General features: G+C 35.0%; 1 protein-coding gene across 6 annotated transcripts; it reads right to left on the bottom strand.

Annotated features, from left to right (window-relative positions):
- Positions 1–8,825, bottom strand: LOC119997691 (serine/threonine-protein kinase tricornered). 6 transcript variants are annotated; one of them, XM_038844882.1, is made up of 15 exons: positions 8,593–8,825; positions 7,590–7,646; positions 7,157–7,469; positions 5,566–5,740; positions 4,799–4,882; positions 4,470–4,711; positions 4,167–4,386; positions 3,843–3,922; positions 3,671–3,755; positions 2,683–2,814; positions 2,477–2,590; positions 2,321–2,368; positions 1,360–1,444; positions 847–903; positions 1–501 (listed from the first exon to the last, which is right to left on the bottom strand). In XM_038844882.1, exons 3-15 carry the CDS (start codon positions 7,372–7,374, stop codon positions 401–403), a joined length of 1,641 nt encoding a protein of 546 aa, XP_038700810.1. In that variant the 5' UTR covers positions 7,375–7,469; positions 7,590–7,646; positions 8,593–8,825; the 3' UTR covers positions 1–400. The 6 variants fall into 6 exon arrangements, with proteins under 6 accessions (XP_038700810.1, XP_038700798.1, XP_038700792.1 ...); XM_038844870.1 differs by having other exon boundaries at positions 7,157–7,466; positions 7,590–8,825; XM_038844864.1 differs by lacking the exon at positions 7,590–7,646.
- Positions 8,826–12,186: the final 3,361 nt, after the last annotated feature.

Below are 12,186 nucleotides of genomic sequence, written 5' to 3'. Positions count from 1 at the left end.
TAAGAAAACATTGCCCAAGTCAGCAACAAAGATTTCCTTTCCCTGTTAGTTAATAATTACACGAAACGCGAGAATACGTCTTGTCTTGCACAAGAATTCTCAAAGCTCCAGAGAGGTGGAAAATATACACAACAATTTCAAAAGAATCATCACTATGAGAAAAATTATCATACAAAAAATCAAAATCCCCAACAGACTCAAAGATCTAACTAAGACTCCAAGGCATTCCTTTCTTTTCTTTTTGGGGTGCCCTTGTCAGTTCGTCCCCTTTCACTCTACAATTTGTAAGTAAAGAAGCAGCAAACAAAATGTTCACCAGAGAAGAACATGATCCCTTTGGTCAAATTTCTATGGCCATCCTATGGTAATGAAGAGAAAGAGAAGAGAATGGTGCAGCTCACTAGGACTTGTTCAGCTCCTCAGGTGTTTCTGGTTGTGGTGGTAAGAGGTTTAAAAAGCTCCCATGAACAGGTTGCTTGCCACGCGCAGCTGATTCATCATCTGTTACACAAACCAGCTCAGTAAAAGATATACATACCAGTTGCTTTATAAAATGCTATAACGTCAATGATCTAAAAATTTTATTTCTAAAAGGTCAATATGGAAAAGCTTCTCATCTGTATAGCAAACTAGTTCAATACTGCATTCTCACTGGACCTTAAAACTTTATTTCCAAAGGTCATTTAAGGGAATTCTTGAAAAGATTTTCACCATAAAAGAATGCTAATTGTAATAAGAAAACTCGTGACACAAATTTTGGAGTGGCGAATCAAAGGGAAGACAATAAGCACCACTATAAGCAAAAATAAATAATTAAACAAAAACAATATAAAAAAAATTACTTACCAAAAAGAGATTTGATGGACGGTCTCTTCGGTTTAGTGCTCTTTTTCTTCAATTCAGCTGTGAATTGCAATTCACACAAAACCAGTCAAAGATGAGGAACATTCCCAAGAGGGATATTTAGAAGACAGGGGGTGGGAGGAAGGAGCAAGAGTTGGCCCAGGATGACCTCATCCAAAACACTTACACAGGGTGCAACGCTCAAATTCCACACTTCCCACAAATAAATTAATGACCCACCCCATGAGTTATCAAAAAAGAGGAGGTTGGGGGTGGGAGGGTTTGAACCAATGACCCATTGGGACACATTGGTAGTGCACTTGCCAATAGCGCAAGTCTTAATCCCTCAATCAGACCATGATTGAAACAGAACTTGAAACACATGATCAGAAACTTTCAATACTGAACATTAGTCTTGTATTCCCCACCTTTAAGCTGAAAGAAATGCATATTAAAAGAACAACAAAAGAAAGACACAATTATTACAAAAGACGTTATCCATAGGAAGCAACATACCAATGCCAGGCAATTGATGATCATTTACAATTTCGAAGTTCTTATATGTATACCCAACAAAGTTTACATCCTTGGATGAAAGCATCTGCAAAAAGGCACAAAACAGGAACATTAATCAACATTCAAAATCAAGAACATCTATACATGCGGTTGATAAGTACGCGGCTCTTCCGATGATGCAAAAAATACTTTCGCATTATGTTTTAGACATATGAAAATCATTTCCATGTAACTATGCATATATGGTGGCAGCTCCTAGGTTTCTGGTTTCAAGGTTCATGAAATTTTGATGCAAATGCTCCTTGGTGTGATCTTATCTTTCCTTTGCTTAATTCTCACACTGCATCGCTTAGTGGCACCCCCTTGCTGTCTTTTAATTGTGCCTCTTCTTTAGCCACGCAAAATGAAAATAAAACTATCAAGGAAAATCAAGAAATTCCCAAAAATTCACCAAGGTGAACATATATTTTTATATACTCATACACAAGACAGCACATAACATAAAATTGTTTGTAACTCATTGAATACCTGTTAAGATGATTTTTTTCTTTACATTTTTAGGAAATAATGGAGCCAAACTAGAATAGTGAAGTACTGAAGTTGTTCTGCAGCAAAATTTATTGTACAAAGCTTAACTAAGCCTCAATACTGCAGGCCAAAAGGAGCCAATAGTGAAAGCTAATCTGTAAAACATTTCATTAAGATACTATTGCAACACACTTACAGGTGAACATGTGGTCCAGTGGTAGAGTTACCGAGATGCAATCAAGAGGTCACAAGTCCAATCCCTGGAAATATTCTCCCCACATATTATGTGGGGATGAGATCTGTGTACATCCTGCCTATCCCCGACCCTCCCCACTACAGAAGCCTTGTGCACAAGAGTTGTTTACCTTACTACTAGTCTACTACAATACAATTCAGCCTTAATAAAAATAAACTTAAAACCATTTGTACCAACCTTTCTCCATGGACCAGATTTTGATGACGTTTGAATTTGGTTGTCATCCTAGACAAAGAATCACAAGAATGATCAAAAAATTGATCCACACAAAGGGCCAAGGGAGCTTTTTTACAAAAAATTGCCATACTTGAACCTATCCAACTACTTATCTACCTCTTCAAACTTCTCAAAATTTTGGGTGTCCAACTCTTCATTAACCTCAGGAATAAAAGCAGCTTTAATTTGGTACAATTTGCCCCATTCAATGCCTTTAAACCATGGATGAACCTGAAATTAGAACGCCAACCAGTTACTTTCTCAAATTACATGTTATTCAGAAATAAGTGTAAGAATTTAGAATAGAACACACCGCACAACACCTTTATTTCATCCGCGCCTTTTGTTCCAAGCCTTTGCTCAACATTACACAAGAGCTTACTGATAAGATCTTTTGCTTCTGGAGATAGCTTTGCTTCTTCTGGAAATTTTAAATGAGTTCTCCAATTAACTATCTGCAAAATCAAGAAAAGAGGCACTGTTTGATCAATGATGACACCTAAAACAACAAATGGAACAAACTTGTATAAAAAAAAGTTAAATATTGTAAGAAAATAAAACAAACTTTTACATGCAAAAGATGACATAAATTAAAATTGAAGATACTAATAGCTAATATCCAGCAACTTGGAAATAACGAGTTGAGGTAAGGTAAGTTAATAAGCAATTTTTCTTCAGACTAATAAGATAAATTTATTTTTGACCAAAGAAAGAAAAATGCAAAGAAAATCCACGTAGTGTTCCAATTGATTTCCCCTATACCTAATATAGTCATCACATTCATGTAGCTGACCCCAATTTATATGGGACAGGCTTTGATAAAGATGATGATCAAATAAATAAAAACTATTAAAGTTGTCATATTAGTGTACTGATGCAATGATCAGCAATTGGCAGAGAGCAATGAAATAACAAGTTTCTTATATGGGAATGGCAAGAGTCTATTAATTAGCTAATTAATCTCTACAAAGGTGGGGTTAAGCAATCAGGACTCAGGAGTGGATAAAGAAAATATGGATTGAGCCATATCTACGATTGTAGAATTCCCTTGCATCGTTCATGGAGATCAATCTAACTCTAGTTAAACCTACAGATCTGATGAGTAGCTTTGACAGTTATGTTTAAGACTTGTCAAAATTTTCCCAACCTCAGCCTCTTAAAAGGCACTAATACCTTCCTACGTGATAAACAAAGTGTATAATAATAGTAAAGAAATACAGAAAAGAGGTCAAACATTGACTAATCAGCCAGTTTAACATACAACATAAAATAATTATGGAGAGGCAAAAAGATAAGCATTTCCAAACATACCTTCCTACAAGTTGACATGGGCACATCCGAATAAAAGGGAGGATATCCCACAAGCATTTCATACATGATAGCACCCAGAGACCACCTGGACAAACGATAATGAACTTCTGTCAGAAAGTATCCAAGAAAGATAAAATATCCTTTGGCGGGAACAAAGTTTTATCAAACCCACCAATCGCATTCCATTCCGTATCCTTTCTTCAGTAAAACCTCAGGTGCAATATAATCAGGTGTTCCAACAGTAGAATAAGCCTGCCACAACACAAATTTGGAAATTTTCAAGAAACGTAAATCCCAAAGCAGTTACATTACAGCCCTTGAGAAAGTGACATAACCCAAACTTCACAGAGAAGTAAAGATAAAATGGGTCTTTCTTATTCCTAAAGTAACAATAGCCCACAATACAAGTCTTACGGAAATATGTGCAAAAACCAAGTACTGCAAATGTGCTTTTCATGATAAGGTTAGATCAGGCACCAAATAATAGTATACTTACAAGCATCCTTCTGTTCCTCTGCCAATGCTGCAGCTGCTCCTGCTGTGTGCGTCTAGGTGCTGCTGGGCGTCCATCACTCTGAAGAGCTCCACTAAGGTTTTTTGCCGTAGAAAAATCTTTTTCTTGAAGATTACTGCAGTCCAAAGGCTTACATAACCCAAAATCTGATAACTTCATGTGACCATTTCTATCAAGCAGTAAATTGTCAGGCTTGATATCTCTGTAATACAAGAGTAAGAAAGGTTATTCCATATAGTACTAACATGAATCTCAATATTGGTAAAAAGCTAAATAAGAATTGACCTATGAATATAATTATGTTTATGGATAGACTCAATGGCCAGGACAGTTTCCCCAACATAAAATCTGGCCTCATCTTCTGTTAGTATATCCTTACGCATCAGTAAAGTCATCATATCTCCACCAGGCAGATATTCCATAATCAGATAGAGATACTCTTCATCTTGGAAGGAACAATATAATTTGACAATGCAATTGCTATCAACCTCAGCAAGTAAATTCCTCTCAGCTTTCACATGTTCAACCTGACATTTTTATATGCAAAATGGAATGATTATAATGAACAGAACAAAATCCTTGTCAGAGTTTCCAACAGGGTATAAAAAATTTACCTGGCCTCTTCGTAACATCTCCGATTTCTTCAACTTCTTCATAGCATATGCATGACCAGTTGCCTTCTCTCGACAAACTCTAACCTGGAAGCAGAACAGGCATGTCAGCAAAAACAAATTAATAAATTAAATATGTAATGCGACTATTTTCCAACCTAAGCAATTCAAGCACGGTATATCCAACCCATCCTTCCAACAAATAAAAAATGAAAGGTGTCAAGCACGGAAAAACAGGCATAATTTTAGTAGAGCAAGACAAAATTTACGTACAAGGTATTAACCCCTTGCTACTTGTGCCATAACTCATATCTTAATTTTCATAGCTCCGCTAAGGTAACATGAACAAAAATGCAGATCAAAACCCTTCGTTTCATCATGTTTGACATCTGAATATGAAAAGCCGAATTATGTTATCTTGATCAGTAACAATGCCCAAATCAAAAAAATGATTTAAAAATCCAAATATTCAGAAATTCAATCTTCCTCCTCTCCCAGATCCCTTCTTTCCACCTTGAGCGAGGAAAAGTAACATGGAAAGCCGGAAAGGTCATCCTCAATACATTTATTAGCAACCAACAAATTATATTAGATGAAAAATATGTCCAGTTTTTTTTTTTATCTGGTGCTATGAGTTCTAACGTGTTTTATCACGGTGGTACAAATGGTATGTCCGGATAGATCCATTTCAAATCCAAACAATGTGCACACAAGGAACATGTACAATGAGAGTAAAATTCTACTGAAACGTGAAAGCAAAGATGCAGTACCTCCCCAAATGCACCTTTGCCTATCATTGTCAATGGCTCAAAATCATCAGCACCCATTTTATGCCTTTGAAGGCGCATGTATTCTGTTTCTTTTTTCTCGAAATACTTTAGTAAGTTGTTTTGTTCTTCCTCAGAGACCTCAGCATCAGCCAACTTCTTTTCTAGTACATTGCGTCTGCACATCAAGCCATCAGCAAAGGTACTAAAATATTCATTGACTAAAGAAAATTACAGAATTTACGATCAGATAAAATTAGTAGGAAGCAAGTACAAGCTACTGCAGTAGAAATGACTTGAAACGTAAAACACTGTTGATGCATGAATTTCAAGCTAATACAAAGGGCATGACTAATTGACTATGGAACATAGGAGAAAATCCAACAAACCTGCCAGATTTTATAAATAAAAAATTAAGGTTGGAAAAACCTATGATCCGTGAAAATCCCTCTAAGATCCAAACCATGATAAACAATATTTTCTAGAAGGTTGAAGTGCTCAAAGACCCTCTACTTTGATGCGCACAACTTACCATTACACAATCATTCCTAAGATATCTTTCCCATTCTAGCCTTTTGTGTCAAACTAATCATAAAACTACAGTTTTACCTCCATTTTAACCATCTATGGATTAAATTTCTCATTTATTGGAAAGGATCAAGGTAATAGCAAACAAGCGCCAAAGAAGATTACTAAGTCTATTCATTGGAACTAAAAAGCCTAAGTTGGATCCGGAAACAGACCACACAAGTAGAGAAACATTCCACATTTCTTATAGGAAACTAAGATTGCCAATATTCCTGACGTGGACTATCTCAAACCCACCATGACAACAAAAAGATGTTCATGAAAGAACAATGAATAAGTAGCATTAATTCCTTAACGTCCAAAAGTTTTTCAAAAGCATAGACTTGTAAAATAACATATGCCACTCGACCTAGAAGTTTCCAGTAAAAGAAATCAATCAATTTGAACTGCAATCTGCTACTTGCTGTATCCTATGGAAGCCATGTTTGAGCTACAACTCTTAATGACATGCTTAGACATGAACAACGTTGTTTCAAGGGCCCATGATAACATCCCAATGCTCAAGGAGTTCATAAGGTCCAATTAGGGGGCAAGAAAATGTGGGGCAAGGGGGAACCTTACTAACAAGCCGCAGTTTGGAGCCAGAAAATTAAAAACAGCTGTCAGGTAGAGTCCTATCATATCTATCCCAGGTCTACGCAACTAACTTGAACCATTTGTCAATGTCTGCATGACATACAGGGATATGCATAACAAGCACTCATCACTTAAAAGTAGGTTAGTGCAATAAACTCAGACGCCATTCAGAAGGTCAACATAAAAACTAAAAAAAAGGTAAGTCATAAAATAATGAAGTTAAAACACATAAATCCCTATGAAACAATCAAAATTGCTCTCTGAAAGGCCAGGAAGATTCTTACATTAGCTGAGTTTAATTTTCCTTTTTTAGGTCAAGGGTTGTCTGGTAATAGTAATATACTTTAACATTGCATCATAAACCTCACCACTTAATAAACAATTACAATGACATATCACCGCTACAGAGGGAAAATGTTTAAAAACGTACCGTTCTTTCCTCTCCTGAAGATCCTTCATCTGTTTCTTGTAATGATTTTCAATATACTGTTTTGCAGCTGCAACCTTCTGCTTGGTTACATTGGATGGCACTTCTTCACTTATTGGATTTAACCCCTCTTTCCCATTACCTTTAGCTTCATGCTTCTTAGCAGACTTTACCTTATCTTTCGACTTCGACTTGTTGAACCAACACCGAACAGAATCCATGGGGTTTGCTCAATAAATACTTCTTCTTTTCAATAAAATATAAATACTTTGTGTCACAAAATGCTGGCTTGCTTGAACATTTTTCCTATCACCTACTGATATAGATGAGCACATTAATTGAGAATCCCATTGGAGATAGACAAATTCCTAAGACCTAATGATAATCATAGACTCCATAAAAGTATTCGGCATCGAAAGGAGATGGAATAACATACATAGAATTAGCTTAGAATGATTTTTTACTCCCTTCTCAATAATCTTAGCTTAGGAATCTGTAAGAGAAAATCACTTCAAACCTCGCCAAGTAAAAAGTTCTAATCCACAAAAAAAGTTCAGCATTTGACAGCTGTGCAGTAAGAAATTACACAAATTGTTACGCATTCATGTGAATTTTTGTTTCTTCAATAACCAAACAGAAAAGCCAAAATTAACAATTCAGAATTAAAAAATAACCCCAAAAAACAGCAATCGTTACAGTAATTATCAAAATAAAAAAGCATTACAATTCAGAAAATTTTTCTATCCATTTCCTTTTTGGTAGTAAGTAAAGTTCAACTCCTCATAATCAAAATTCAGTCCATATCAAAAGAAAAAAAAAATAAACTTGACCTAACACTCTTCAAGATCAATGATCAGTCAATGACCTATATATTTACGCAATTTAACGCCCTGATGACTAAAACACCTAGAAAAAGAAATTCTCTACGGGGCACTTATACTCTAATAATCAGTAATAAAACAGTGTGTCAGACTAAAGTAGAACAAAACCTCAACCCTAACTTCTGAAGAGCCAAAAAAGAACTATCCCAAAAATTCAAAACAAACAAAAAAAAGGAAATCTAAAATATCATAAAGACAAAAAATATTGAATTGCCTAAAATTCTTAGCCTTTTCCTTAATTTTCTGCCAAACCAAACTCCCCACCAACCCCCACCAAAAAAAAAAAAAGGCAATATAATCCTAAACAAAATTAAGTAAAGAAGAGTAACATTAGTCACAATTCAGACACAAAACCAAACAACCCCCCAATTGCAAATTAAGCGGAACAAACAACCCCCCTTTCATCAAAGATCCAAATAAGGATATAAAGAGAAAGCACAGCATTCAATTAATAAATTAAAAAGGGAATCAGTGAGAGACACTTGGGGACTCTGGAAATACTAAATCGATTTAAGATTGAAGAAGAGTCCGTCTGATCCAGTGAAAAAGAGTGAGTACCGTACGAATTGGAAGATGCGAAACCCTAGAAGAGAGAGGTTAGGTTGGCGGAGACAAACTGCGAAGAAGTATTGCTTTGTATGTGTGCATGAATCTGTTGTCCCATTGGTTCATTACATCCCCTTTCTTTTTCGCGTTGAAAGATGGAAGCCATGCTTTTTGTAATTTATACATAAAATAAACATCTTCTTCGCTTTTTTTCAGATTGTTTTGTTTCTCATTTTCAACGAAAAGTTACAGAAGAACTGAAGAAGAAGAAAAAAGAGAAATCAAAAATCTTCCCCTGATTTTCTCCTATTTAAATTCTCTTCTTTCCGTCTTTGTTTCGGGATCATCTCTTATCGTTATACGGTAACGTAGTTTATTTATATCGCGATAAAAACCAGAATATCCCGTACGCGTTATTATAACATGGCAACGCGTTCCCTCCACTCCATTGTCTCTTTTTTATTCTTTTTTTTTTTCTACTAAAAAATGCACATTTAATTTTATTTTGTTAGAATAAAATACTTAATAGAGCCAATACTTCTTAAACTCATCATGTACCAATAACTTATCCAATAGATAATATATAATACATATTAATTAGTCAAATTTATACTTTCTACCATTAAACTATTCGCAGAGCGATAATAATTGTCTTGTTAAATATGTTATTTTTCTACGTTCTTTACTTTCACAAAAACGAAGTTGCAAACATCATATTTGTAGATTATGACTTGAATCAATGACGGCCCTGGGGTGGGGTGATACCGGCGGCCGCCCTAGACCCTCGAATTCCCATAGCCCCAAATTTTAAAAAAAATATTAATTTTATAGTAGCCCAAACCCAAAAAAAAACCAAGTAAAAAATCAATAATTTCCAACATATTTTAACTAAAAACCAATAAAGAAAAAAATTAAATTTTAAAAAAATAAAAAAAGAAAACATGGGCTCCCATTTTAGAGTTCACCCAAGAACCCCGTAGACTCAAGTACACACTAACGTGAATAAGAAGAAAAAAAATAATATAAATGAGGGGCAACTGCGAATGGAACAAGATCACAGACCCATCATATAATTATAAGACAGTCCACTCTGATTATACCACCTGAATTTCAAATGTTGGAGGGCTTTCGGTCATATAAGTTTATTGATATCCTTTTTACATATTCATCTATATATTTTCAGTGATTTAACCTTAAAAGCAATGATTTATAAAAAAAAAAAATTAAAAAAAGCATTAGAGCAATGAATGGACCCAGTGTAAGTATTATTCCATCTATTCATATTCACAACTGGCTTTGCATGAACTTTATATGGTGTTTTCTTCTCAAGCCAATAATATTAATATATGTGGGGTTTTTCTTGTATATTCAACATCATTCCAAGTAATGCTGATTGATTAATTGAAAGGGGGCATATTCAAAGCCTGTACTAAATGATTGCTCATTATCAACATCTATTTTTCAATACAAATTTGACTTTATGAGTCTACAATAAACTCGATCATGTAGGCATGCAAGAAGATAAGGAAGTTGACTTTTGTCATTCAGGTAATCACATTGGAATCGAATCTTAGACACACATATCTTAATTAAACTTTACACATATGGGCTAATTAACCCCAAAACATAAGGTTTCTATTGATTAAAGTTAATAAAATTCCTAAAAAATTTATGCATGTCTAGCATTTAATTAATATTTACATAATAATTTACATGTTTTCTTTAGCATCAAATGAATTTAAAGGATAAATCTAATTAGCTTGAAAATAAAGTGAACAAACCCCACAACAAAGGCAAGTTGATTAGGGCAAAGGATATATATATGTTGCCTACTTGGCTTGCAAGTTGGGCATATAATTGTGGGACCATGCATACACTTGATTTGCTTTTTATTCAAATTCAAAAAGAAGTAAAGTTGATGTTGAAAACAACATGCATCAACTTCTTTGAAAGCTGCAAGCATTATCCAAGCTTCTTGTCAAATACTTGTCACTAATATTAATGTGTAGTATCTTAACTCTATTATTATAAGTGAAGATGTTTTGATACACATTAAAAAAAAAAAAAAAAAAAGCTTTTTGTAATCAAAGTGAGTAATTAATTGTTCAGTAGAATATTAAAGGAATGGAATGGGGAGGGATTACAATTCTTAGCTACAATTTCCTCTCAAAACCACGTTAAATCATGGTTTTTTTTTTAAAGCGGCTTATTTGAGTTTAGTAGGTAGAATTTAGTATTTAGGGTTTGGAATTTAGAGTTTAGAATTTTGGGATTTAGATTTTAGTGTTTAGAGTTGACGAGTTTACCCCAGTCAATTGTTCGGCGGACAGTTGGATGAGTTCCACGTTACCCAAAAAAAGTTAAGGGTTTAGATTTTTTTTTCAAACTTCATCATATTATAACATTATGAACACAAAAAATACTCAATAACACATTTTAAAGCATTATATAACATGATTTTAGGGGATTGTAGCTAAAAATTGGAGTCGTCTATCACATATTAAAGTCAATATGACAAGCGACCAACATTTATTTTTAAGGGGAGAGGGAGGACTTGTGACCATGGGCCATGAAAGACAAACAAGGATCTTATGGAGCTAAATTTATGAGGCAACTGAAAAATAGACCAGAGAACATGACATTTGAATCATGCCATTTTAGGCACAATTACACTTACCTTACTACCAAGATCAAGAAAGGAAGATGGGTCCTGTACTCCTGTAGTTAGATTGCAATTTGCAGGCAAAACAGCTGCTCACTGGACAAGACATCAAGGGACAAGAAGAACAATGCATGTGCTTGTGATTTTTTGGGTTGGGGGGACATTACAAGACACAATTAGGAGAGCAACCCCCAACTTTTCTCAAGTTCCTTCATTGTGTATTAAGGACCACTTTACAGGGTTCCTTTAACTTAAGGCCCACCACATAAATTGAAAAACCCATCTTTCATCATCATCATTAAAGTCTTTATCTCAAGAGTTTTGGGTCGGGTACATGAGTTTATAAGAACATTAACGGGATTCCATCACGTGTATCTGATGTAGCATGTGAGTATGGAGGCACGCCTGTGTCAATCCTCGCTCATTTTTCAATGCACTTGGGTTCTGATGCAATGCGTCGCAAATAGAGAACACCCCAACGATATTCTTATTTAAACTTATGTTCATATGTTCGGCAACCCTCCTCTTTTATCTGGGTTTGGGACCGACTATAGGCGCAGACGGATTTATTGAAACCCATATTTATCTCTCCAAAATATTAAAGTACAAATCAGAAAGCCTAAACAGTACATTTGATAGATGGCCACCTCAAAAGGTAGGCAAGGTGAGTTAGGAAATTCAGTTCAATCACTAGCATAAAGCTCACATGCATGCATACTTTTGGCTATAAAAGCAGAGAATGAATCATTGATGTCATATTTTGCTGATCAGGGAACAGAAATAACCAACATTTTGCTGGTAGGGACTTGGACATCTGCTGTTTCTTCTTGGCTCTCAAGTGTACCACATAGGGCAGGGAATCACCAGCCTGTCAACACCACAACTGCTGCCATGATTGTCATGGTAAACGAAATCAATGAATAAAAGAAAATGTTCAATTCATC

The sequence above is a fragment of the Tripterygium wilfordii genome, chromosome 1, assembly GCF_013401445.1.
Source record: "Tripterygium wilfordii isolate XIE 37 chromosome 1, ASM1340144v1, whole genome shotgun sequence".
Taxonomy (NCBI): domain Eukaryota; kingdom Viridiplantae; phylum Streptophyta; class Magnoliopsida; order Celastrales; family Celastraceae; genus Tripterygium; species Tripterygium wilfordii.
Note: the sequence above shows the minus strand (reverse complement) of the source record. Positions and strands in the feature narration are given on the sequence as shown.

Bases quoted from the DNA above. Each gene is read 5' to 3' on its own strand.
- LOC119997691 (XM_038844870.1), bottom strand. From the start codon at position 7,374: ATGGATTCTGTTCGGTGTTGGTTCAACAAGTCGAAGTCGAAAGATAAG. The intron at 4,712-4,798 runs GTAAATTTTTTA...TAAAAATGTCAG, and splicing joins AGATGTTACGAAGAGGCCAG to GTTGAACATGTGAAAGCTGA. The intron at 502-846 runs GTAAGTAATTTT...TTTGTGTAACAG, and splicing joins GTCCATCAAATCTCTTTTTG to ATGATGAATCAGCTGCGCGT.